A 27,634-nucleotide genomic window follows, 5' to 3' on the forward strand; every position below is an offset into this window, starting at 1 on the left:
ACTCCCTGGGGACCCCCTGCACTCCTTAGGGACCCCTGCACTCCTTGGGGACCCCTGCACTCCCTGGGAACCCCCTGCACTCCCTGGGGACCCCTGCACTCCTTGGTGACCCCTGCACTCCCTGGGGACCCCCTGCACCCCTCGGGGATCCTCACAGAACACCTGGGGCTCAGCTGCTTCCGTTCCCTTTTCTCTGCAGAACTGGCAGCCAGCTGCCGAATCAGCACTTCCCACCGGCTGTAGGTGTTCAAGAGATGAAGGCAGCTGTTTGTTTGGGATTTTCCAGCAGCAGATTTTTCAGGGAGCTGGGTGGGTGTTTCTCTGACTTTGCCCCTGTGGACTGCACAGGCTATTGTTGCGTGACATTCCTCTTGGCACAGTGTTTATTTTTAGCCAGAGACTATCACAAGTATTTTTCAGCAGGACTGTCACTGCCCCTGAACAGGGAATCATATTACTGCAAGAACTTTGCTGAAACAAAGAAGATATTTTGGACAAATGGGAAATTATAAATCTAGACCGACCCAGACTTGCACGGGTAACTAATGTCACTTTTTTACTGGCCGTGTGCCCTCCATCCATCGGCAAGGAGTAAATGGTATTTCAGGAGATAACTCATTCCTGCTTTACTCTTGAGTTCAAGGCTCAGGTATTGTTCTTGACTTAACCCAGACTCAGGCTGTGAAAGAAGACAAGCCAAAAAAGCTACTAAACTAATTTTATTTGGGCAATTATATAAGATCATAAAAACTTGCATAATGTGTTGATTTAGCTCATATTTCATGAGAAAAAACTAAATCTCTGACCATTTTCTGCTGTGTGTCTGTTGAGGAAAAAAGAGCTAACAAATGTAACCTGAGCTTTCAGCTTTCTCTTGAATATAATTTAATATTAAAATATTTCTGGTAAGGTTTCATACATATGCACTGTCTCTGAAATCCTTGAATATGTTTCTGTATTGGCTGTAGCAGGAACAATTTAGTAGCTGTAATATTTAAAACTTTAATAGAAATATATATGAAATTGCCCAATCAGATGTTTGAAAATCAAGTGCTTTGGTTACTGGGACATGATGATTTTTGTGGTTTGAAGTGTTTTATCAGTTAGGAGTTTTTGTTGTAGATGAATGGAAGAAGAAAGTTGGTGAATCCTATGCCACAGTGATGGAGCGCTTGGAGGACGACCTGCAAATCAAGGAAAAGGAGCTGGCAGAGTTAAAGCATGTTTTCAGGTAAAATATTCTGTGAATCTGTTTATTGTTTTCTTTCAAGTGGCTATTTGCTACCAAACAGTGTTTCCAGTTTCAGGTGTTCTGTGTGGACAGTTTCTCATGTATGGAATGCATGTTCCTCCTGTCTATTTTTGGGAATATGTCATCACAGTGCTGGGCAGAGCCCCACAGCAGAGTACCAAAATTAGTGGCTGCTGATGATTAATGCCAATATTTTACAACAAACGCCTGTACACTCTTGGAACATAATGAGCTCTAGTACAATGTCTGGTTTTGCTGTGCACTCCCCAGTTTTGCTGGTGTGTTTCTGCAGCCAGGAATGTTGCTGAAGTGTACCTGTGTACAAAACAAACAGCAGTGCATTGCAGCAGTGCATTCAGAGTTAGGACTGCACTGCCTTTCTGGGGATGGCACCTGCTCACAGGCAGGCTCACCCAGCTGAGTAATTACCTGCAAAGCTCCAGTGCAGCCAACACCCAGCTCACAGACTGCAAATGAGTTGAGAAAAGATTTGAAACATTACTTTTTTTTTTTTTTTTTTTTTTTTTTTTTATGGTAACCTTATCAAGTATGTTTAATGGTTGCTGCTCTCTCAGTGTGGGTTTATAGTTACACAAATCCCAGTGTTCTGCAAAATCAGGGTCATGGGTGTGCTGATTCTGAAATGGAAAATCCCAGATTCTCCAAAGAAATATTAACTGTGGGTGTATTTAGTTTCCAATAAATGTAACCACTTAGTGTTTGATGGATCAGTAACAAATCAGCCTGTGCGGAAGGAAACCCAGGAGGCTCGAGGACAGAAGTTGAAATGTCCAAGTATTGTCTAATTTAACACCTGTAAGCAAGCACAGTGATCACTGTCCCCATGATCTCATTTGGGGAGTATAAACTCACTTTTTGATAGGCTTTTCCTGGTTACTCCTTTCATTGAGCAAAAAGGCCCCTGCTCTATGCATGTCCTACTCACCATTTAAAAATCAATACACACATTTCAAAATTATTAGTTATATTAGTTATTATTGCATTCGTACAGAAATAGAATTTTTATGGATTGTTTCTATTTTTAAGAGTCTTTCCTCTTATTTTCCCAAATTTATATATATATATTAGATGTATATATTGTATAGATGTATGTATTTAGATGTATATATTGTGATTGCATGGCAGGATTTCTCAGAAAACAATAAATTTGGACCACTCAACCCAATAGCAGTAAAGTGATTTACAGGCTGTGAACCAGGTATAAATCCAGCCTCGTGTCTCAAAAAGATTGCATTCAAATTTCTATTTGAAATGTGTGCCACATGCCAGAAGCTGTGCAGAAGGATGCAGAGGGATGCAGTCGGATGCAGAGGATGCAGTGGGATGCAGAGGGTGCAGAGGATGCAGAGGGACTCAGTGGGATGCAGAGGATGCAGAAGATGCAGTGGGTACAGAGGGATGCAGAGGATGCAGAGGGATGCAGAGGATGCAGAGGGGTGTAGAGGGACTCAGTGGGATGCAGAGGATGCAGAGGGTGCAGAGGGTGCAGAGGGACTCAGTGGGATACAGAGGATGCAGAGGGTGTAGAGGGATGCAGAGGGATTCAGTGGGATGCAGAGGATGCAGAGGATGCAGAGGGACTCAGTGGGATGCAGAGGATGCAGAGGGTGCAGAGGGTGCAGAGGATGCAGAGGGTGCAGAGGGACTCAGTGGGATACAGAGGGTGCAGAGGATGCAGAGGGACTCAGTGGGATGCAGAGGATGCAGAGGGTGTAGAGGGATGCAGAGGGATTCAGTGGGATGCAGAGGATGCAGAGGATGCAGAGGATGCAGAGGATGCAGAGGGTGCAGAGGGACTCAGTGGGATGCAGAGGGTGCAGAGGGACTCAGTGGGATACAGAGGGTGCAGAGGATGCAGAGGGACTCAGTGGGATGCAGAGGATGCAGAGGGTGCAGAAGGTGCAGAGGGTGCAGAGGGACTCAGTGGGATACAGAGGGTGCAGAGGGATGCAGAGGGACTCAGTGGGATGCAGAGGGTGCAGAGGGATGCAGAGGGACTCAGTGGGATGCAGAGGGTGCAGAGGGACTCAGTGGGATACAGAGGATGCAGAGGGACTCAGTGGGATGCAGAGGGTGCAGAGGGACTCAGTGGGATGCAGAGGGTGCAGAAGGTGCAGAGGGTGCAGAGGGTGCAGAGGGACTCAGTGGGATACAGAGGGTGCAGAGGGACTCAGTGGGATGCAGAGGGTGCAGAGGGTGCAGAGGGTGCAGAGGGACTCAGTGGGATGCAGAGGGTGCAGAGGGATGCAGAGGGACTCAGTGGGATGCAGAGGGTGCAGAGGGTGCAGAGGGACTCAGTGGGATACAGAGGGTGCAGAGGGACTCAGTGGGATGCAGAGGGTGCAGAGGGTGCAGAGGGATGCAGAGGGACTCAGTGGGATACAGAGGGTGCAGAGGGATGCAGAGGGACTCAGTGGGATACAGAGGGTGCAGAGGGTGCAGAGGGACTCAGTGGGATGCAGAGGGTGCAGAGGATGCAGAGGATGCAGCAGTAACCGAGTGTGCATTCCCTTGCAGCTCGGACGAGGCGTTCTGCAGAGTGAACCTCAATTTCCGCACGGAGAGCGGGCTCTCGCTGCTGCACCTCTGCTGTGTCTGTGGGGGTTCGTCTCGGGGGCTGCCTTGCCTTTGTCGCTCTGGGATTTTTTGGTTAACACGCTAATTTATGTTGTGGGTCTCGCGTTGGCTAAATTGCTAGTGTACTTACTGGAGTTATTTCCTTTTTTTGTTGCTTGTTTTGAGAGAGGATTAGAAGGAAGGGAAAAGAGGCTTAAACTTTAAAGGGTACAAAGAAAGCTTTTATTTTTAGAAACTAGAAGGAAAAATAATAAGAAGCAGAATAAAATTTTAAGAATTTTTTTCTCTAAAACTTTTTTTCGCATCAACCATGTATAGAAACAATTTAGTTAGTTCACTATTTCTAAAATAGTCTTTTATTAATTTACTTGGAAGAGGTGACTTTTTAGTTTATGAAGATTTTTATACAAGAAATAGAGGTTTTTGTGGCCTTGATGATACAGTGATTAGTTATTTGGGAGAATGGAAATTTGATTATTATGTAAAAAAATTTTTTTATTAATAGTTGTTTACAACTATTATTGAGGACTGTATTAATTTTTGGGGTATACTTTATGGATTATAACAGTTTAAACAAAAAGGTTTTTTATAAACAGAGTGTTTTTTTGGGGGGGGGTCAGCAGGGTTTTTTTATTTAAATTTATGGGATTATAGCTATTTTAATATTTGTTTACTTCAGTACTAATGCCTTTGTTCATATTTACAGGTAAAATATTCATATTTATATATTCATGCTGCTTTTCAAAAGGCCAAAAGGCCTTAAACATATAAACTTTTTCCTTAGTGGAAAAACATATTAATCTTAAAAATCAAACTCATCCAGAATTGCTTCTGCATGCATTCCCTAACCCAAACTCATCGCAGAGCATTTCTGGCTCCACATTTCTGGATTCTGTCCATGGCTCAGGCTCCAGGACAGGGACCTTGTAGCAGCCTTTTGCTATACTTACACCACCAGCTTTTCTGCTGTAAAGGAAATATCTGTATTTTATTTCACATTGTTTTGAAGAAGAATAACTGAAATGCTTTAGTGACAAACATCAACTGATAGGGCTTTTCCAGAGAGCAGATCAGAATACACAAGGGAAGGGGGCAAGATGTGTTCTGGGATGCTCATACCAACATACTAATGGTGGGATTTTCCACTTGGACCCACACAGCTGCTCTGTTATCCACACCAAGTTATTAATCCATGCACTTGCTTTGCTCTTGTTATACAATTTTCAGCAGAAATTGACTGAGAGAGGCAAAGAGACTTTTACCCTGAGGTTTCAGCTCTGCAGAATACTGACTAATGACATGCATAAATGATTTTATCAGTCTTAGATGTTCGCCATGAGGAACAACCTGCTCCTTCACTACTGAAAAATGAGTGGATCTTTACTTATCTTTATCGAGTGCAAGGTCCTATCCAAAGATGGCATCAGTACATGGGAACATCAGAGCACTTGGTGTAGCTGAGAGGAAGTTTAAGAAAACACACACTAATTATTAGCTTGTGAACACTTGGAGGAAGTCAAAGAGCTGCTAGATCTGACATTATCCTTGGTTGCTGTCACAAGTATTCAGAAGGCAGAGGAATTAATTGAATTTATGTATTTATTCACTGTGCATCAAAAAGGTCAGAGCAAAGCTACTTGCCTGGAACACATTAATGCACCCACACGAGCACTCCCCAAAATGTCCATCCTTGTGAGGATGTCCTGTGTAGGGAGAGCAGTGCTCCAGTTCTGAGATCGCTCAGAGACTGAGCAGACAGAGGTTCCAGAAGCACCTTCTGGTTCGTGGAGCTCTCTGCAGCTTGGTCTGGATGTTAAAGAGGAGTTTGCTTCCCTAGAAGCTCAGCTGCCCTCCCCAAACCCTTGTTAAATTGTGAACAAACAGTGAGCTGCTATGTGGCCAGACCCACAGCTGTCCTGCCCAACGAGATATTTCCACCAACCTCACCATTTCAAAGCTTCACAAGATGTATTTTATTACTTGCCTCAGGTCAGCAGTTGAGATATCTATTTCTCTGCTTTCAAACTCACACAGGAGCCTCTTACCTCATCTGCATGTTCTTTCCTGTAACTGATTTTTTTTCCACTTTTCTCTCTAAAGGCAACAAATCACACATCAGAACTCTCATGCTGAAAGGGCTGCGCCCATCCAGACTAACAAGAAATGGATTTACAGCTCTGCACTTGGCAGCTTATAAGGTAAATTATTTTAAATAGAATTGACGCCAGGAAATCAGAACTGAGCCACTGACTTGTCTGAACTGTCTAGATGAGCTCTCTAGTCATTTTTCCTGGTGAAAATATAGATTTCACATTTGTGGGGCATAGAAAAATGCCCCATAAAGATCTCATGCACAGGAATCAGCATTTGCAGTGTCATCCATGGGGTAGGATACTGCTTTGGAGTCACTTATGGAGATACCCAGTGCAACTCAAGACAGAGGAGTTGTCCAGTGCCACCATAAAATCAGGATAGAGCCTTTTTTGACATCCAGGCTTCAGTAGAGCAAAGGAGAGAGCTGGTGCCCAGGGCAGCCTTGCCCAGCCTCTCCAGGCACTCGGAGCCCCTGGTGCCACCCAGTCGCTCCGGGGGTCACAGCCCGAGAGCCCAGGCTGGGCTGCTCCCCTGGGCTGGGAACCCTGTCCAGGGGTGATGTGTGAGCCCAGGGATGATGTGTGGATCCCTGTCCCAGGGATGATGTGGGATGATGATGGGTGGATCCCTGTCCCAGGGATGATGTGGGATGATGATGTGGGTGGATCCCTGTCCCAGGGATGATGTGGGATGGTGATGATGTGTGGATCCCTGTCCCAGGGATGATGTGGGATGGTGATGTGGGTGGATCCCTGTCCCAGGGATGATGTGGGATGGTGATGATGTGTGGATCCCTGTCCCAGGGATGATGTGGGATGATGATGTGTGGATCCCTGTCCCAGGGATGATGTGGGATGGTGATGATGTGTGGATCCCTGTCCCAGGGATGATGTGGGATGGTGATGATGTGTGGATCCCTGTCCCAGGGATGATGTGGGATGGTGATGTGGGTGGATCCCTGTCCCAGGGATGATGTGGGATGGTGATGTGGGTGGATCCCTGTCCCAGGGATGATGTGGGATGGTGATGTGGGTGGATCCCTGTCCCAGGGATGATGTGGGATGGTGATGTGGGTGGATCCCTGTCCCAGGGATGATGTGGGATGGTGATGTGGGTGGATCCCTGTCCCAGGGATGATGTGGGATGGTGATGTGGGTGGATCCCTGTCCCAGGGATGATGTGGGATGGTGATGTGGGTGGATCCCTGTCCCAGGGATGATGTGGGATGGTGATGTGGGTGGATCCCTGTCCCAGGGATGATGTGGGATGGTGATGTGGGTGGATCCCTGTCCCAGGGATGATGTGGGATGGTGATGTGGGTGGATCCCTGTCCCAGGGATGATGTGGGATGGTGATGTGGGTGGATCCTGCTTTCAGGACCAGGCAGAGCTGCTCACGGCGCTGCTGCACGGAGGCGCTGACATCCAGCAGGTTGGATACGGGGCTCTGACAGCCCTGCACGTCGCCTCCATCGCCGGCCACCCCCAGGTATGTGTCTCTGGGGCTGTGCAGGACTAAAGGAGTGAGTGCTGATACGGCCACCTCATTCTGTTCTACTCTGATGTCTTTCAAAACGGCATTCAGAACTGGTTAAGTACGGCAGGATTTTATTTAATTTTTCTGCATTTTGGGAAAATCACAACTGTGCATATATTTTTACACTGAACAAACATGCACAAAGGACACAGATCGAAGGCTGGTCTTAGAGGTGTTTTCCGACCTTGATGATTGCTTGATTCTAATAGTTCTGTGCAGAATGATGGTGGAGCTGTTAACTTGAGCCCTGACTCTGGGATGCTCCCATTCACAGGCATTTCCTATCTCCTCTGTGGACAGTACAAACAGTACAAACAGTACAAACTCTGGGGTTTCAAGTGACTTCTAAAACATCTGGGCCTTTTGCTGTAAATGCCAAAGGCAGACCTGCAATTGCTCCCACGTCCTGAGCTCCTGCTGAGGTTATGGGCAGGTTAGGGTGCTCACAACCCAACAAGGATGAGTCTGATAACTGCACAAGAAATGAACTGCTGGTAGTTCTTATTTCTTCCTTGGGAGAAGGATCAGCTCTGTATCACAAGCATCTCCATAAGTGGAGTGGGACTCTATAGAATTCATTTGGTTCATCTGCTGTTCTGGGAACCAAGGATTTATAGTCCAAGCTCTTGCTTTCCTTCCTCACATAGCTGTGAAATTTTCAGTCAGCTTAGAAGTTCCTCTGCAAAACAAAGTAACTTGTTTTGTCCATAATTTCATTATATTCATAGAAACATGGAATATTTTTTTTAACCCACCTTAAAAGGACTAGTTTTTATCTCCTGCTCTTTTCCAAAACACAAAGTCCTTATGTCTGTCTCATGGGGGTTTTTGTTGGCTCCTTCTAACCTTCAGAGTGGCTTATTTTAATTGTCTCTGAAGTGAACATCATTTACTTGAGTGTTCAAAAAACTTCTGAATAAAGCCTTTGTAAGAGAATTTTAGGAAAACTTCCTAAGTGAGAGTATGGTACAAGTTGTTTAAAGTATTGTTTTGAAGTAGCATTTGGTTGTACAAGGAGAAGGGAAGCATCAGCTCCCCCCAGGCTGTGCTGGTGTGAGCCCCACAGGGATGCTGCTGGCTGCCTCTGACCAGCCCACCCAGCTGCTTTCTCTGCAGCTTGGCAATGTCCCCTGGGTTACAAACTCCACCTTCACTCGCTTCCTGTCTCCTGAGGATAAAAATCTTTTCTTTTTTCTCCTTATTTTCTGAAGTATTTTTGTCCTTGCACATCCCTCCAGCATAGCCTCCTACTTGTGATGCCTGTGACAATTTTCAGAGCTTTCCAAGACTCCTTTTTTTTCTTTCCTAGAAAGATATCTTGTCTGAGAGACTATCAAGGCTGTCTCTGTACCCCTCTCATCATTTACACTTGAGTGGAGTTTGCTTCGTACAGCACACAAAATTCTACTTATCAGGAGATCACAAGGCAGCAAGCACAGCTGCCATTGCTCCAGCCTGCAGAATGTGCCAAAACCCATCTAGCTTTATGTTCATCATCTGGGATGGATCCACATCACTCAACTTATTTTTTTAACCTTGAAGATCTACCTTGAAAGCTTCTAGATGAATCTAAATTTTGGATAAGCTGTGCAGAAAGGCATTTCTTGCGAGTTCATAGCTTTCCAGAAACACATGGGCCTCCTGAAGGACCAAAAGAAATAGAAATTTGAAAGAAAACACTCAGGGTTATTTATCGAAGCCAAAGAGCTCTTATCTTCTAACATACAAAGGAATCTTCCCATGTTTGAGGATTTACCTTCACACATTTAAATTTAAAAGGGTCTTTCATTTTGTGACTTTTTCACTTTTAAAAACTCTGATATGTTTACAGCTCTTTGTTCATAATGGCTAAAAGAAAATTAAAGGCTGTTCTGTGAATGTCCAGACAGCCATTTCTGTGCCTCCTACTTCACTAATCGTTTTTTTTAGTGGCACACTGATTTTCAGGCCCATTTACAAAGCACCAGTGTCATTCAGCGTTCAGTTCAAGTACTGTAAGTCAATCACTTCTGCGTGTTGTACACAGCTCCGCACCTTCATAACTCGTTTGCTTGGGGCTGTTTGGGTTTTGTTTTGGTTTTGTTTTTTTTGAACTGGAGGTGTGAGGTTTCCAGGACCTGTTTTATCAGCTGAGCACATGTGATGCACACCCCGAGTTTCTGAGCGTGCGTCCTGGTGCTCCCTGCAGGCTGTGGACATTCTGCTGCAGCACGGGGCCTTTGTGAACGTGCAGGACGCCGTGTTCTTCACCCCTCTGCACATCGCTGCCTACTGCGGCCACCAGCAGGTAAAGGGGCAGCTCAGCCCTGCCCCAGCCCGGGGCTGCTCCTGCCTTGCCCTGCACAAACCGCTCTGCTGCCCACTCACAACGCTTTCCGGAATGAAAGTGCGCTTGCTTTTGAGAACTTTAATATTTTTATAGACACGTAACTTAAAAATGACGTTTCTCATTTTTAAGAGAGATTAAGATTAAGAGGTCAATATTGATTAATTTTTATTTTGATTTTGATTAAGATATTTAAGAGATTCTATTGAATCTCTTCTCCCTGCTTTAACTTCACATCTAGTGTTACCCAGTGCAATACTGTATCTGGTTTTCTCAAAGTTTTATTTGCATGTGGAATTTTAATTAACCATAATGAAATATTTAGGTAACCCACCTGTTACTGAAGTTTGGAGCTGATGTGAATGCGAGTGGTGAAGTTGGGGACAGACCTCTTCATCTGGCTGCTGCCAAAGGCTTTCTCAACATCACAAAGCTCTTGATGGAGGAGGGAAGCAAAGTTGATGGTAAGAAAAGATATTTAAAAATCACCTGTAACACTGTGTTTTCTAGACAGACTCAGGTTTCTAACACATACTCTGTGTCCTCTTTGGACAGCTGAGAAAAAATCCAGCAGTTGGAGAGTTTTCCTGGGTTAAGTATGCTGGTTTGTCATCTCACATTTATTCTGTTTTCAGTAATAAGTTAGAGGTGAAAAACAGGGGTAGAAAGCAAAATTCAGATTTTTGCATATACAGAGGTGGTTCATTATTTAGACATTGATCCAGGCAGGGAGCATGTGGCCATGTAGTGGGGATCTGTAGTCAAAGGGACTCAGAGGCACAGAGAACTTGTGGATGAGGTACAGGAGAAGGGTTTTAACTCAAAATTATGCTGCAAGTAATTTAAAATAATTCCTATGAAAGTCAAAATTCCACAGAAAAGGGGATTTTTTTAGCACGTGTTTTCTCATGCTCCACAAGCTTCCCGCTCCTCACTGTGGGCCGTTTCCTGTCTGAAGTGCCTTGTGAAGGCTGGGTGGGCTGGGCAGACACAAAAGTGTCTCAGCACACTTCAGGTGTTGTGTGAGTTCTTTGTCCAGGTGTCCTCACAGTGATGTCACTCAGGCTGGGACACTGCACTTCATTGCTTATATTCTGCAAGAATATAATATTTAAAATACTTTCTCCTGTGACTAAAGCAGTGTGCAGCTGGTGGTTCTGCTGGGCTCTTCCTCTTGCTCTGTTCCCTCTCCTTTGGCTGTTCCAGGAATGCTGAAGCCACAGAATGTGCCACACTGCAGCCCTTGTGCTCCACTGCTGCACACCTGTGTCACAGGTGTGCCCCTGCAGGCTGTGCACATCCCACAAAGGCACAAAAATCTTATCACTGAGAGCTCACATTTGAGGCGTGTTGTGGTTATCAGTGCAGAGATTCTTACCTGTGCCTGAAGGGAGCCTTTAGGAAAGATGGAGAGAGATTATTTACAAGGGCTGGGACAAGGGGAATGGCTTCACACTGACAGAGGGCAGGCTTAGATTAAACACCAGGAAAAATTCTTCCCTGGGAGGGCAGGCCCTGGCACAGGGTGCCCAGAGCAGCTGTGGCTGCCCCTGGATCCCTGGAATGTCCAAGGCCAGGCTGGATATCAGGGTTTGGAGCAGCCTGGGACAGTGGGAGGTGTCCCTGCCCACAGGGAGGGACCTTGAAGATCAGGGTCCCTTCCAACCCAGGCCATTCTATGATTCTATGAAATACTGAGCAAATTTCAAATTACTTAAAAATTATTTTCTTATCCTCAGAGTAAGAGACAGAAATGTTTTTTTGGGATGTAACAGTACATTGCTTGGAAACGTACTTCTCTTTAATAGGTGAATTTCCCATGTTCTCTGTGAGTCCTGCCTGCAGTCCCACATCCTCCTCATGCAGTCAGGTCTGTGCATGCTGTTTTCAGTAGTGAGCTCAGGGTGTTTCAGCCTCAATGTGTGCGCACTGAGCTGATATAATTATAGTAAAAAGGGAAAAAAGAGACGTTTTCTCATCATGACAAGGCAGTGGGGGATTTGCTCTCTGTTAGAGGGTTTATTCCGAAAGGAAAGAATCTAGGGCACCATTTCAGGTCCTTTTCTTTAAATTCAGAATCTTCAGCACAGAAAAAAAGAAAAGGGAGACTGGAGACAGGAAGCCTTTTGCTCTTAAAGTAGCACACTTTGAAACTTGCTGTAAATGCAGCAGCAGAGGAAAAGTCTTTAGTGCCCAGGAATGAAAGGAATTGGGGAAAGAACCTGAATAAACGTGGCACCGTTCAGTGCAGACCAGTAATTGGGGTCACAAACTTGAACTGTTCCTTTTAACATAATGTGGCTGGCTAGTCAGCCCAAAACCAGGACTGCCTGTGCCATAAGCAGGCAGGAGGCTCCTGGCATGGATGTGTTCCATGACAGCCTCCAGCATTCCCATCTGCAGATCAAGATCCCCCAGGGACACTGTGCAACTGCCCTTGGAATATTTTGCTACTACTGGTAGATGCCAGCAGTTCTGTGCTGCCTGGACCTTCCCAGTTCTGTTGATGTTGTTATTATCTTACTTTTGCTTCAACATTTCTTTTTCTAAGGGTTTTTTTTAACTCATGATTCCTTCATGGAAAGCTGTGTCAAAAGATTCAGTAAGTGCAGCTGGAAGAAAGCAGCCATGCCCCAAGTTCAGAAAATCATCTTCTGCAGAAGGCACAGAGCAATGTGGGTTTGATCACAGAATGTGGGTGACAAAAGATCATGGAAATTTCCATTTTAGACAAATACATCCACCAGTACTTTTCCGGGAGGTTTCAAAATGCATAGACACAAGACATAAAATTCTGTTAAATATAGAAACAATGCCAGACACACTGTGTTAAGGATAAACTCCTTTCTGTGGTCTTTTTCTGGGTCAACCGGCAGTGAATGCTCAGGACAACGAGGACCATGTGCCTCTGCACTTCTGCTCTCGGTTTGGGCACCATGACATTGTGAAGTTCTTACTGCAGAGCAGCTTCGAAGTGCAGCCCCACGTGGTGAATATCTATGGAGACACACCTCTGCACCTGTGAGTGCCCCAGAGCAGCTGCTGGGCAGGTTTGGGCTTGTGGGCTGCTTCTGCTGACACCTCTGTACTGGCTTCCTCTTCAGTGCCTGTTACAATGGGAAGTTTGAAGTTGTCAAGGAAATAATTCACCTCTCAGGAACAGAAAGTCTCACTAAAGAAAATATATTCAGTGAAACAGCTTTCCACAGGTGAGGTGTTCCAATGCCTTTATCAGTAGAGCTCCCCTTACCCACACGTGCAGCACAGCTCCCAAAATTACAAATTGGAGTTTGCAATCTCCCTCACCAGCAGCCAGGTGAGGGACAGAGCCACACGGGGAGGGTGAGTCTGTGCCATGAGACACATGACAGGGCACGAAGGAAGAGGCAGAACCAGGCAGGGAAAATCATTCACCTGGTTGGCCAATGGCTCCTGTCCTTGTCCAGTCTGGGAGCTGAGATCAGAGCTTGTTCCACCTGGATGTCTGCTGGAGCCATGTACTCTGAATGAGAAACCAGGTGGCAAAACATGGTTTGGTTGGCATGCTGGAATTTTGTAAAGGGTCATTTCAGAGGCACTTTGCAACACAGATTGTTTGCACAGCTGTGCAAAATTAGGTGATTCAGCAATAATTAGAACGGTTCTGAAATGATAAAAATGAATATGCTCTGGTGGATTAATCATGCATTTACACGTTTCTAATGATCCTCTATTACTGCATTTTTATCTCGGTGTAATTCTTTGTAAATTTTTGGCTACCCAAAGTACTTCATTTATGGACTATAGCACTCACCACTCCCTTTGCTTCTGCAGCGCTTGCACCTATGGGAAGAACATAGAACTTGTCAAGTTTCTTCTTGACCAGAATGTTGTAAGCATCAATCATCAGGGGAGAGATGGACACACAGGTAACATCATCATGCTTACTGTGTATGAGGGTGCATACCAGCACCAAAATATTGGGAAGCCATACACCATCAGGATTGCCAGGGTAATTCCAGCACCTTTCAGACAGAGCACAGCTTTCTTGAAATGTTTTTACAGGAGGCATGGAAATGATAAAACTTCAGTGAGGATGTATCAGGCTCATTAGGGTGTACATGAGTAACAAAACCTCGTGTAAACTGTTCCTCCCATATTGAGGCTTCTAAGTAGTGTTAGAAATTATTCTGCAAAGAGTTTGACTTCTGGAATGTGGTGTCTGAAGGGCTGCACACCTTCTTGTCCCCACTACACAGAGCTGTCTTTGTTTCTACTTCCTTTTTCTCACATACAGAATTGTTAAATGTGGTTTGCAGGTGGCAGAGTAAATGGTGACACATTGTGCAGAGGCAATAGATTGGTTCTTGCAGCCTTAATGTTTCATTTTCACCTCTTGCCTCAGGTATATTTTGACAACATATTTATTTATGGAGGAGATCAATTTGCACTTTGAGTTGCTGCTGCAGTCCTGTTGGCATGCTCTGACAGCTGTGCTCCCCACACTTCTCTGATGTTTCAGGGTTGCACTCTGCCTGCTACCATGGCCATATTCGCCTTGTGCAGTTCTTGCTGGATAACGGAGCTGACATGAACCTTGTAGCTTGTGACCCCAGCAGGTCCAGTGGAGAAAAGGATGAGCAGACCTGTTTGATGTGGGCTTATGAGAAAGGTATTTCAATTTTCTAGTTTCTGCTATGAAACCCACAGAAACTGTGCAGGGAGGAGAGGGCAGCATGGGCAGGAGACAATTCTGTAATATAATCTGCTGGTGCCTGCAGACAGAGCTCCCACCATCTGCTCCCCTGGAATGGCACAAAGGGTCATAAACCCCAGCCCCTCCATCTCAGATCTCTGTTAAACACCAGGTTAATCCAGCACAAACTCAAGAAGAGAAGTTTTTCTGTGCTGCTGAAACAGGAGACATGCAGCCTGTGCAGCAAGGGCTGTTCCTCCTCTGGGATGCACACAAGTTCTCATTTTATTGCTGAATATTGTGAGGAACGAGGAATCAGTCAGTAATCCTGAATTCTTGCAAATATGGACCAAAGTGAGGCATCTTCCATGGTTCCTGTTACAATGCCCTGCAAGTACAGACAGGTAGCAGCTCCCATTTTGTTTCTGAGCCTGTAGCTTCTGAGACATTCCCCTGCAGTGCCTTTTACTGTTAGAGTGACTGTAATATATCAAAACTATGAGTTTGCAAGGCTTTACAAAACCTGATTATTGGCAAAATAATACATGTGAAATTACTGAGGGAAAACTCATCTTGGAAAGGTTTAGGAAAGAATTTTAAATGCTGCCAGGCAGAGTTTTGTGCATCAAGCCCCTGAGCAGGCAGCCCCACTGGCAGCTGGTGCCTTGCAAGGGGCAGGAGCAAGAGTAGATTCCACTTGCAGCAATTGGTGTTTGAGTTCTCTGGCTTAGGGCTACAAAAAGAATGTTTACAGACAAGCACTGGCTTCCCTTGTCAGGTCCACTGAAGACTGTTGTCAACTTGCATTGCAGGATTTCTGCAGCAGGGTTTTCCTTTGCCTTATCTTGCATTTTAGGAGTAGGTGGACTCAAGAAAATTACATGCTTGTTTTTACTGGCAGAAATTTCCTATATTTCTACAGTTAAGAATCACAGTAAGTTTAGATTAGCATCACCATGTCTTTGCATATTTTATAGGCATGTTTTACCTTTTTTTTTTAAAATCCTCTGAATTTCTATTAATTTTTTTTTTTTTTTTTTAGAAAGAAATGTCCTTTGAGTTACCTGCAACTCCTTGTATTTCCTCTTTCTTTCCTAGGTCACGATGCAATTGTGACCCTCCTGAAGCATTACAAGAGACCTCAGGATGAATCCCCCTGCAACGAATACTCCCAGCCTGGAGGAGGTATGGGCTGAGCAATAATTTTATTCAAAGGGCCTGATCCAAAGCCTGCTGAAATCTCTGGAAGCGCTCCAGCCACGTCAGAGAGCTTTGGGTCAGTCCTGTCCAGCACAAATGAAATCATTGCCATGGCACTCCCCATTTCCCAGCCATACACAGATTCCTTTTGAGGAATGGCTGCAGCCCAGTCTGCTGAGCCTGGTACAGTGAGGAAAATGAACTGTACGCCAGCCCAAGGCAGCTCCCATCAGATGTGCTGCTGAATTCATCTGAATTGTCACCCTTTAATATGAATTCTTTCTGGCATCATTGACTCATGGATTTATCAGCACCATCACTTATGTTGTCACTGAACTCCATGATTTCAGTCTGTTCTTTATTTCAGATGGTTCCTACGTGTCAGTGCCATCCCCTCTAGGGAAGATTAAAAGCATGACAAAAGGTATTTGCAATGGCAAGGGAAAACGTGGACTTTTGCGGTCCTTTTATCCAATGTGTTTTTCAGCCTACTGAGGATCCATTATTCTGGACTTTTAATGGTACATTGTTCCATTTCCCTGGGATATTTTTAGGAAACAATGTGTTTGTTGCTCAGTATAATGACAATTCCTGTATTTGCCTTGTTTTCGTTCACTTTAAAAAATACATATATTCCTTTTTTTACTTCTTTGTGAAAAGGCTGTGATGTGAAATAGCACTAATGAAATACCCACTTCTCCATGAAAGCAAATAAATATAATTTAATCACACCATGAAATGTCTGAATTATCCTTGTAAGAAAAATTCTGTGCAAAAGTAATTTGTGTTACTCTGAAACAAATAGAGCTGAAACATTTAGATAAATATTTTAAGGTATTTTAAGATATTTCCTCTTTTTTTTTTTTATTGGTGGTACTTTCAATTTTCCACTTTAAATGTTCACCCCGGATATAATCAAATCCCTACATTCTTTACATAGCAGCATTAAAATGCTCTGTTTAGAAGTATTCTGATAAATTTTATAGTAATAAAGTAAAATGATTAATAAGATAGAGACATTTGACAACTAAATTTAGTTGCAAAATTTAGATTCCACATGTCTGGAGTGGGCTCTGGAACAGCATCCCCAGCAGCAGCAATGAGCTCTGGCTACACAGAGAGGAGGGAATTCTTCTGTTAGGAATCCTGTGCTACCATCCCCTGGTCCAGGATGAGTTTGGGAACATGGGACAGGGCTCAGGGCTGGCAGGTGCTAAAGCCAGGAGTGCCCAAGACAGCCTTGCAAGGATGTGTCTGTCACTGGGCTTTGCTGGAGCAGGGAGCAGGCTTAGCAGCCAATGTGCAGGGAAAAAGCAGCTTTCCCAGGGCAAGAGTTCTGAGGTTCGGGGTTTTTGTGCTTGGTCCTGCCCCTGCCCATGTTCACAAGTGGGATTTCTCTTGCAGAAAAGGCTGATGTCCTCCTGCTCCGGGCTGGTTTGCCTTCACACTTCCACCTCCAGCTCTCTGAGATTGAGTTCCATGAGATCATCGGCTCAGGTACCAGAAGCGAAGGTGCACTCACTTGAAATGTTTGACGTTCATAACAAACCTATTTGAGATTATTTGTTTTAAACCGTTTTAGGGTCTTTTGGAAAAGTCTATAAGGGCCGATGTAGAAATAAAATCGTTGCAATCAAACGGTAAGTTCATCAGGCTTTTCCATGCTGCCTAGAAATGACCTAGTCTGAAGTATTTACAGATCCCATATCTGGTGACACCTTCACCTTCTGCTTCCTCTGCTGTCAATCCCAAGTTACCGAGCCAACACCTACTGCTCCAAGTCCGACGTGGACATGTTCTGCCGCGAGGTTTCCATTCTCTGCAAGCTGAACCACCCCTGTGTCATCCAGTTCGTGGGAGCCTGCCTGGATGACCCCAGCCAGTTTGCCATTGTCACCCAGTACATCTCTGGGGGATCACTCTTCTCCCTGCTCCACGAGCAGAAGAGGTACTGCCCTCACCCACCAGGCTGCTTACACTATTGGGAAGAGCAGGGAATCTATGGGGGTGTCAATATTCATTTCAGCATGGGGAACAGAGAAAGGAACACACTAGGAAATACTGAATTTTGGTTCAGTTTATTGGGTGCACAGGGTAAATTGATAAGTGATCACAAAGTTGTTATTGTCATTATTTTACAGTATATAGATTTGCTTTACATAGATAATGTAACATTATTTTGTATGTAAAACAATTTTAGACTTTCTGTGGTTTACAGATAAGAATAATTTTCAACTGTCCATTAACTTCAGGTAATCTTTTATTATTTTTTTTTACAAAATACAGAATTCTTGATCTGCAGTCTAAATTAATCATTGCTGTGGATGTGGCCAAAGGCATGGAATACCTCCACAATCTCACACAGCCCATCATACATCGGGATTTGAACAGGTCAGTTTCTGTCTTTAACCTAAAAATTTGGGCAACATGAAAGCTCAGAGCCACAGGGACACCCTGCAGTCTCCTGCAACCCCAGTGTCTCATCAGCACTCAACTGAAAATAATCTCAGAGGTTTTATACAAACCCCTACAAGCCACAATTGCTGAACTGTGATTGTCCTTGAAGGCTGCTGTCACTGACATTGTTTTCCTGCATCTGTTTTTCTGAACCTCTGTTTTCCAGTGCTCAGTTTCAGCCTAAGCCCTGCTGTCAAAGGGCATTTGGTCACACTCCCTCATCACTTCACCTGTGTCCCTTTGCTTTGTCTCTTCTGCTGTAAACATTTCCCCATAGGCACCGAGTTTGTGTGTTTCTCAGTTTTCTTGGCTGGTTTGTTACAGCAAACAGCAGCTCTGACTGCTCCCTCCTGGGAGCTGAGATCTTGCACAGGACCAGGCACTCATCCATCTCTTGGGTGGTGTCCCAGTGGGAGCATTGAGTGCTTGGTATCTGCAGGGAAAAGGCTGTTCTTTCTGTTCCAGCTATAGAAACACTCTTGTGCATGCTTCAGCAGCAGGGGATGAAACACCTGAGCTGCACTGATTGCAAGATTGGAGATGGAAACATTCCTTTTGCTAAAGCCAGAACGTGGTCCTTAGCTCTGTCAGCCCTCGAGAGCAGCAGGCATGCTGGAATGGCATCCTCCACTATCCCTTGATATCCTTCACATCCCTGCATCCCTGCCCAGTCCTGGCAGGACACAAGCCTGTGCTGTTCCAAGGGACAGCCTTGCTTCCCAGGCAGTGGCACGAGCCAAGAGCCCCGTGCCCGACTGCAGCCCTTGGAACTGCTCTGGGACAGGCAGGACTCAAACCCCACAGGGCAGGCAGGACTCAAACCCCACAGGGCAGCTCTGTGACTTGGTGGCTCTTAGAAGAACAGTTTGGCACTGAGGGATTTTAAATAATGATTTCCACAGAAGAAAACCCAAACCAGTATCTTCCTAGAGAGCCCCACAGAACTCATCCAGGTCGTGTTTGTGAGGGTCAGAAGATACAACAGCTCTGGGGCTGTCGGTGCCATGGATGAATGCTGCTGAGAGAGCTCAGCTTCTGAAAGTTTAGTGCAAGAGCAGGAGTCATGTTAGCAGCATGAGTCCCAGCCAAACCACGGGCACAATTACCAGATGAAAATCTTTGCAACAGCTTAAAGAGAAAGACTAAGAGTGAAATTCCGTGTAAAGTTTTGCCAGTGGCTTCACAGTAGCCTCATATTTTTTATCTTAAATTTCCACATAACTCTTAACCACCTTTGTGAGTTCTGAAATCTAATGCAATGCACATAATGCATTAAATAAACCTGCAATATGGCTTGACAGAATAGAGGAGAAAATTAATCTTTTGTGTCTCTACCCTGGAAAAGGGGTTATCCTTCCATTTGAAGAATAATTGGGGTTTTATTTTGCTTTTCACTTCTGACAGCCTTCAGAAATGGTGGCATGCATCAACTTATTACCACTCACACCATGGTGAGGGACAGCAGCCACAATGATTATAGCACTTTAATAAAAGAGGGACCATTTTAGGATCCATTTAATTTAAGCCATAAGAGTTGAATGTGGCTGGAGGAAGCCTTTGAGTGTCTGACCTGCTTTTGATGACTCTGACTATCTGTGAACACTTCTGAGAGCTGCTTGGTGAGGGAGATGAAAGAGAGGATGGCAGCCTGGTGGCAATGGGGATGGAGTCTGTAACTCCTCTTTGTTGAAATATCCCTTGTCAAATCTTAAAATATCCATTGCCTTTCATTACACCCACAGCATGTTAAAGACAGAAGGATGCTTTAATGGCCCAAATCCCTGGGAAAGGGATATCCTGATCCTGTCACTCACCATGGGAGAGAGAAGCCTCCATGGCTGGTAGACCCCAGAACCATGTCCTTTCACAAGGCCAGGGTCTTGGCACACTCTTCACTCTCACCTCATTTTCTTCCTTCCATGGCTTCAAAAAGGGAACAATGCCTGCTCTCACCACTGCCATCCCTGTGTGACCTTAAAAGGAGACAATTAATTTCTGATTCTGCTGAATTCAGTATTAGTCTTCTGCCAGCTTGGTTCAGCTTGGATTTTTCTAGCTGAATTTCTCAAAACACAAGCTTGAGTACCTCTTTCATCTGAGGTTTTCAAATTTTCAAGTGCCACTGAGGCAATAGCAGCATTTATAAGATGTACCTTCCAGGCCTTATTTCTGTTTGGTGTATTTTTTACTTTGAAATAGAAAAATCAGTAGCTGTAGTGTTCCCTGGAGGTACCAGGCTGACAAATCCCTCCCAGAGCCTGCTTCCTGCTCTCAGATATGTTCATCAATAACCTCAGCGCCAAGATGAGCATTTCAGCACTGTTTGTCAGACCCTGGGCCAGGGGAGGTTCACGTTTGGCATCAGGGAGAATTTCATCACTGAAAGCTTGGTCAGGCATTGGAAGGGGCTGCCCAGGGCAGTGGTGGAGTTCCCATCCCTGAAGCTGTCCAAGGAACAACTGGACATGGCACTCAGTGCTCTGGGCTGGGACATGGTGGGGATTGCTCACAGGTTGGACTCTGTGGTCTTGGAGGTCTTGGAGACTTCTTTTCCAGCCTCAGAGATTCTGTGATTCTGTGAAAGGCTGATGCATGCCATGAGGAAAGAGGGAATTTCAATTGATCTCTCCGCTTCTCCACAAAACTGTCAGCCTAGGTCTTGATTATGTCTTGACTTGTCAAGTTGGATTTACTCTAGTCTACACAGTCTTGAAATAGATTGAAGTTGAAGCAAGGGCTCAGTGCAGTTTATTCACATTGAGACATGATGATAATCCTTGTCCCTGCTGACAGAGGCCAAATTTGAGCAGAGACCACAGCAAAGTCTGTAGCTTTGTATGGCTTGTGTACCTACACCCAGCCTGGGGCACAGCCTTCAGGAGTCTCACTAGCTCAGCCTTGTGTTTGATTCATATTTTCATTTGGCATATGGCACGGGTCTCAAAACAATTCCACGTGTCATACTAAAATCACGTCAATATTTTGATTGAAAGTACATATGAGAGCTAAAATCAGATCGAATATAAATCAAGAGAGACGTGGTTACATTTTTATGAATAAGTTTATCATCCCAAGGGTTGTGTTTAGGTGAAGGTGGAAAACTTGAAGACAGTGATTTGTGGGAGTTCTGCTTGGGAGAACTTAAATTTTTTTCTGTCTTAAAACTATAATCTGGTAAAATTTGTGTTCCTCACTTGACTGTTCTTATTTGTATCTTCAGCTCTAATAAGAGCAAGTTGTGCTTTTTGTTGAGACCATCAATATTACTTCCATTTTCCCTCCTCATGTAAACTCCTGCCAAGTTTTTAATTTCTGTTTTACATACACTTTTCACTCTTCTGAATCTTCTTGGCTCAGTCAACATTTGATAAATATCCTGAGAGCAGGAATTGTGTCCACATTCCTGATGGTGTGATTTCCTCAGCCCTTCCACAGCCCTCTGCTGTGAAGCTTCAATTTTTCCTTTCCTCTGGGGCAGGGAAACCTTTATCTCCAGAGCTACTGGGAGCTTGTGACCTAGCTAAAGCAGCTTATGGGTCTTTCCCCAAGTTTCCATTTTGTTTGAAACCCTGTGGGTTTTATTGCTGATTTCTAAAAGTCTCTCTCTTGATTTGTTGAATGCAAATCAGCCAAAGGTTGTTTGCCTTCTCAGGGGTAATGTGTACTTTCTAATAAATACAAGAAGTACCTAAGGACATTTAGCTCCCCAAGGAGGTGATTTGAACTCAGGTGTTTAGCTATGACCCCCAAATTCTTAATAGTTTCACCATCTTTAAGACACTATCAAACAATTACCTATAGTTTGTTTATTTTTTTCCCCAGTCACAATATTCTCCTGTATGAGGATGGTCATGCAGTTGTTGCTGATTTTGGAGGTAAGGAATTTTTATGAAATACTTATAAATTAACCCAAATTCTCTAAACTGAAATGCTCTTACTGAGAGGGTTCTGTGGAATTCTGCTAAAGGTAGGACTTTTGTATAATAAGGTGTGTGTGTATCTGTATTGGCCTGAGAGTAATTATTTTTCTTGCTCTGTTTCAGAATCTCGATTTCTGCAATCCCTGGATGAAGACAACATGACAAAGCAACCTGGGGTTTGTTCCTTGTTTTGTTCCACATAATTAATATCATACATACAGGCACACACAGCTTAGGACAAGAAGACATTGGAAATAATGTTTGTTGGAAAAGGTAGACTGGTGTAGTGTTTAATCTCTCTCAATGTTTCTGTGTCTTGGTTCTATTTTTTTTCCTCTGTCCTTAATAGCAGAGATGAGGGAATATATAACATCTGCAGCAGAAAACAATGCTTTATAAGGCTGTCCTTGGAGCTCTGTTGCTCCAATTCCTTACCAAAGAGTTATTTTTAATCCACTTTTCCCCAGTCACATGCTGTTGGCAGGTGGTTCCTTATTCCAACAGGGAATTAGTTCCTCAGCACTGGTTCCCTTATTTCACAGCTTTTTTATTCACAATAGCCCATTGCTCACAGTCAGATTTATAAGACAGTGGTTGTCTTCATGGGCTTGAGTCCAGGTGTGTCCTGTGTGTCACTCCATGGCCAGGAATGTTCACATCATCCCACCTATTAATGCAGGGTGGGATGGGTGATGGGTGTGGAGTGGCAGTGCCAGAGGATGGGTGCTGCTGCCCCAGGCCCTGGCTACCAGCTCTTTAGCACTCTGTATGGCACTCACTGTGTGGGTGGAGAGCAAGGAGCACAAGGACCCTAAAAATCCACCCTGAACCTGTCACCCCAGGGAGAGACTGGTTGTTTGTGAAGCAGCCTGAGAACTGGGGGCCTGCAGGGAGCAGCAGGACCCCCAGAGAGCAGCCCCCAGCCCAATGCAGCTGTTGGCAGCTTTTACTTCTGCCTGCTGGAGCCATGGTTAATTCCTAGACTATGGCATATATGCACATGTCTCTCAGACCATATGATGTGGTCTCCAGATCCTTGGGTTCTGTTTTTATTCTCAGCCTATTCTCATTTTTATTCTCAGCCTATGTGATGTTTAAAGCCAGCTCAGCCTGGCTCTGTGGAGCTGAGACAGCACCAAGCTAATGCAGTTACCTGTCATGCACAGTGACACTGCCTGGATCTTGCAAGCCAGGTGGGAGTTTTCCCTGTCAGATTACCAATTATTTTATGGAGTGATGGAGGCAGAAAATAAGGAAACAAAGGGAAACAAATAGACAAATGCAGGAACAGGTGCCTGTGTGAGGAAGCAAACACTGCTAAGGTGTGGCTGCTGTTCCCTGGCGTGCAGAACCTGCGCTGGATGGCCCCAGAGGTGTTCACCCAGTGCACAAGGTACACCATCAAAGCCGATGTCTTCAGCTACGCTCTGTGCCTCTGGGAGCTGTTAACAGGGGAAATCCCATTTGCTCACCTGAAACCAGGTAACATGCTCAGTGAATCAATATTTTAAATGTCTCTAAACTCGAGAAGCAGCTACATGGTGTAATTTTAACAAATATCTTACTGAAGTGTGTCATTAAGAGCTAAGATACTGCATTTGGTGAAAGGCACAGAACTATCCTATCTAGGCCTAGGACTAGGAATAAGACACTGACTACAGGGTGTCTGTCTGTCTGTCACACGATTGTTGGGATTGCAAAGTCATTCCTTGGTACATCTCCTTGGTGTGCCTCAGGACAGCATCCATGGGGTGACTGGGTGCTGATGGGTGTCCCAGTGATGGGTAGGGGTGTTCCTGGTTGGTGACTGGGTGCTGATGGGTGTCCCAGTGATGGGTAGGGGTGTTCCTGGTTGGTGACTGGGTGCTGATGGGTGTCCCAGTGATGGGTAGGGGTGTTCCTGGTTGGTGACTGGGTGCTGATGGGTGTCCCAGTGATGGGTAGGGGTGTTCCTGGTTGGTGACTGGGTGCTGATGGGTGTCCCAGTGATGGGTAGGGGTGTTCCTGGTTGGTGACTGGGTGCTGACAGGGGTCTCTGGCTATCCCATGCAGCAGCAGCAGCAGCAGACATGGCATATCACCATATCCGCCCCCCCATCGGTTACTCCATCCCCAAACCCATCTCTGCCTTGCTGATGAGGGGCTGGAATGCCTGTCCTGAGGTGAGTGCAGCCAGCAGAGGGAAAATGGGCACATTGCTCTGGCTGACACCCCCAAAATCACATTTCCATGGGAAGGGTCACTGCAGAAAGCCCCCAGCCAAATAATGGTGTGTGTCAGGAAATACAGAAGAGTCAGTGAATTGAGGAGGAAAGTAAATTAACATTTAGCCTTTCAACAAAACTTAATTAATCACATAATGCTGATTATGACTTGAGCTGTTACAGAATGAGTAGAAAATTCCTTGCTGCTCTCAGATTTTTGTAAGGAATGGCTAATGACAGCACATAGCACACATTCATTTTAAATTTATTAATAAGGTATCATATTAAAGTGCTGACTTAAGTAAGCACTGAGATGGGTGCAGTCCCTGTCTTGTCAGCATTCCCATGGCCACTCAGCCCCTCTAAGTAGAAACCATCTTCTCAGAGTCCAGTGCAGTTTGTTACCCATCACTGCAACTCCAACGCCACTTCATCTTGCCAGTGTTTTAGAGCTTCAGGACAGAACTATAAAACAACTGACGGCTCAGTCAGCTCCTAGATGGCCAGAACTTTGAGCAAACACTTGTCAAAATTATTTTTATTAAAGGTTTTTTGGTATTGTTCTTTATTAGGCTCTATTTTGCTTTACTAAAAGTTTTTTGCTACTATTTGTTATGGAAAAATGGTGAGTTTTGGGGCTCAACAGGTGTTCACAAGTCAAAATTCTCCACAGGGTCTGCTCAGTTTAAAGAAAAAAAAAAAGCAGAAAATGGAGTATACCTGTAGGGGTTTTGCTAGATGGCCATGAAATGCCCCCAAATTAGAAAATGCATCCTTTTATTTGTCTTTAATTTCATTCAAGGCTCATCCTGGCTGAAAACTAGTTCCCACATGCCATTTCTATTTATCATGTGCCAGTTATAATAGAAAAGCGTGCCTGTTTCTAAATATCAGGTGCTTGAACATCTGTTTCCCAGAAACTTTTCACAGCATTTGTTTCCAAAGGCAAACTGGTGATTAGACAATTAGCAGCATCTCCTGAGAAGCCTTTTTCATTGGCTAATAAGATTTGTGAGCTTTAATTACAGCCAGAGAATTTGCCACAAGGCCTAGGGCTGAGGTCTGTAAAGAAGTAAACATTTAGTTTTATTAAGTGCAGCTCTCATGGACAAAGGAGGGAGGAGGGTGGACACACAGGCAGGTTGGCCTGGAACTTGTCCACTGCTCATCACTGCTGTCTGAACTCCTGTTCATGGGCCAAGAGAAAGTCAACTTAAAGAGCACAGCCAGTAATGTATTGACAGTATTTTTGTGATCTAGTCAGCATTAGCTCAAATCTAATTTTACAGAAAAAAAAGAGATGAGCTGCAGTTAAAGCTCATATGCACACACATCTTCACGTTGTATCTCAGCAGATTTCATCAGATTCCCAAACAGAATGATAGCTATGCCACAAAATTCAAAGGGGAAATGAGGGGGCTGTGGCTCTTCCCTTCCCTGTGTATCAAACTAACCACATCAGATCTGCCCCCTTCCATTTTTAACCCAGCTCTGGTTTTCCTGTTTTGTTCACAGGGGAGACCAGAGTTTTCAGAAGTTGTCACAAAGTTAGAGGAGTGTCTGTGCAATATTGAGGTAAGGCAGGGGATGTCTGTGTGCGTGCAAGCAGCTGGGAGTGCAGGTGGGGACAGGTACAGCGGTGGCTTTGGAGCTGCTGGAAAAGTCCAAGGAAAAGTGGGATACGACTAACGAGAGAGAGGTGAGAAAGGACTTGTAGATACGCCCTAACGGTACCTTCATTTCTTCAATCCAGTTAATGTCTCCAGCCTCCAGCAACAGCAGCGGGTCCCTGTCTCCCTCGTCCTCCTCAGACTGCCTGGTGGCCCGCGGTGGCCCCGGCCGCAGCCACGTGGCCGCCCTGCGCAGCCGCTTCGAGCTGGAGTACGCCCTGAACGCGCGAGCCTACGCTGCCTGGCACCTGGGGTGGGTATGGGCACGGGGCTCGGGGGGCTCCCCTGAGGCCGCTGCAGGGAAGGACGAGGCTGTGCTGCTGGGAGGTGGCGTGGTGGGACCAGCACAGAGCCCTGGACCCGTGCCATCACCTGTGACCAACACAGAGCCCAGGCTGCTACTGGAAGGGCAGTGGGGGAAGGTGAAAGTGTCCTTGCTGAGAAGGGAAGGGACAGATGGACAGACAGACAGAATGGAGAGCCTTCCAGCAGGTACAGAGGCAGGAGACAACTGTGTAAGGAAGAGCCTCACAGAGGTTTGTGGGAGACATCATTGCTGGCACTGTTCCCATCAGGTACATCCTGAAAGCTGGGTACCACTCATTCCATGGCTGCAATGGTAGGAAGAACTCCTGATGTTTTCTAAGGCAGGGACACACATGGGTTCTATATTATTGTACCATTAAGTAAATACCTGCGGTATTTATAAATTCCCTGCCACAGGGAGAACTGGTTTCAATGGCAAACATAGCAACTCTCATCTCTAGGATCAGGGATGAACCACATGGTGGCAGGACAGTGGGTTTGATCCGTGAATGGAAGATAATTCCACAATCCTCCTTGCCTGAGAAATGTATTTACAAGAACCTTTCAGCAGTGACACATAAAATACATGTCAATGACCCTGGACTGATGCCTGGAATTGTTTCAAGATGGCAATCCAGAGACAGTAGTAAGGTTCAAACAGGGTATTTGAGAGCAGTTACTCTGAGAAGGGTAACAGCAGGCCTGGGGGTCAGGGTCTCATTCGTGACTTATTCTTGCTCTTCATTTACTGAACTGCTGTGGCCAGGCCCTAGGCTGATGTCTCATGGCACTGTTCTTTCCTTCCACTCTGCGAAAAAAGTTCTCATGGTCTGGAGATGTGCCATTACCAGTCTTACCTAAACTGACAGGTCCCGTTTAAATTGCAGCACTGGGCAGCCCCCTTCTCAGGGCCTGTCTCTGGATGACATGAGAAGGAACTTCCAGTACCCCCCCGTGGACAAAAACGGTGAGCTACTAAAAATGGAGTTATACAGTAAGCTGCAGAGGTTATTGTGCTGGCACTGCAGGGCACAGGAGCACTCTGTGCCAGCCACAGTGACCCTCTCGGCCCCCGCAGGGTACGTGTCAGACCCTCTGAGCACCATGAGGTTCCAGCCCTGCAGCAGCAGCTTGGAGGACAGCAGCTGAGGGAGGGAGCATCCACCTGCCCAGCCACAGACCTCACCTGGAGCCCCGAGTGCCACACTGACAGCCTGGACTGAGCAGCTCCAGTGCAGATGACAAACATCCCTGTCCTGCATTCTGCTTTGCATATCCCTCAGCTGACCACCCCAGGCCCTACAGCAGCAGCTCTGACCATTGGGCATTAAAAACGAGAACAGAGGCAGGGCAGCAGGAGCTAGAGCTCTTACTCCAGAAGCAATTACACAGTTAA

The 27,634-nt window shown here is 45.3% G+C and overlaps 1 protein-coding gene across 1 annotated transcript; it reads left to right on the forward strand.

Annotated features, from left to right (window-relative positions):
- The first annotated feature begins 498 nt into the window (after positions 1–498).
- Positions 499–27,387, forward strand: TNNI3K (TNNI3 interacting kinase). The gene is made up of 25 exons (XM_062497229.1): positions 499–538; positions 1,123–1,231; positions 3,791–3,876; positions 5,951–6,048; positions 7,322–7,432; positions 9,669–9,767; positions 10,132–10,270; positions 12,683–12,827; positions 12,911–13,015; positions 13,620–13,714; positions 14,308–14,457; positions 15,580–15,666; positions 16,049–16,105; positions 17,086–17,178; positions 17,264–17,321; positions 17,435–17,629; positions 17,968–18,072; positions 21,961–22,013; positions 22,182–22,234; positions 23,408–23,540; positions 24,111–24,220; positions 25,778–25,837; positions 26,016–26,185; positions 27,126–27,205; positions 27,317–27,387. The coding sequence occupies exons 1-25, from the start codon at positions 499–501 to the stop codon at positions 27,385–27,387; spliced, it is 2,502 nt and encodes an 833-aa protein (XP_062353213.1).
- The last annotated feature ends 247 nt before the right edge of the window (positions 27,388–27,634 follow it).

The sequence above is a fragment of the Cinclus cinclus genome, chromosome 8, assembly GCF_963662255.1.
Source record: "Cinclus cinclus chromosome 8, bCinCin1.1, whole genome shotgun sequence".
Taxonomy (NCBI): Eukaryota; Metazoa; Chordata; class Aves; order Passeriformes; family Cinclidae; genus Cinclus; species Cinclus cinclus.

What these genes read in the sequence shown, in the direction of transcription:
- TNNI3K (XM_062497229.1), top strand. Translation starts at nt 499, where the DNA reads ATGGGAAATTATAAATCTAGACCGACCCAGACTTGCACGG. An exon ending in GGGGAGAGATGGACACACAG is followed by an intron (nt 13,715 to 14,307) that starts GTAACATCATCA and finishes CTGATGTTTCAG; the next exon opens with GGTTGCACTCTGCCTGCTAC. An exon ending in CTGCTCCACGAGCAGAAGAG is followed by an intron (nt 17,630 to 17,967) that starts GTACTGCCCTCA and finishes TACAAAATACAG; the next exon opens with AATTCTTGATCTGCAGTCTA.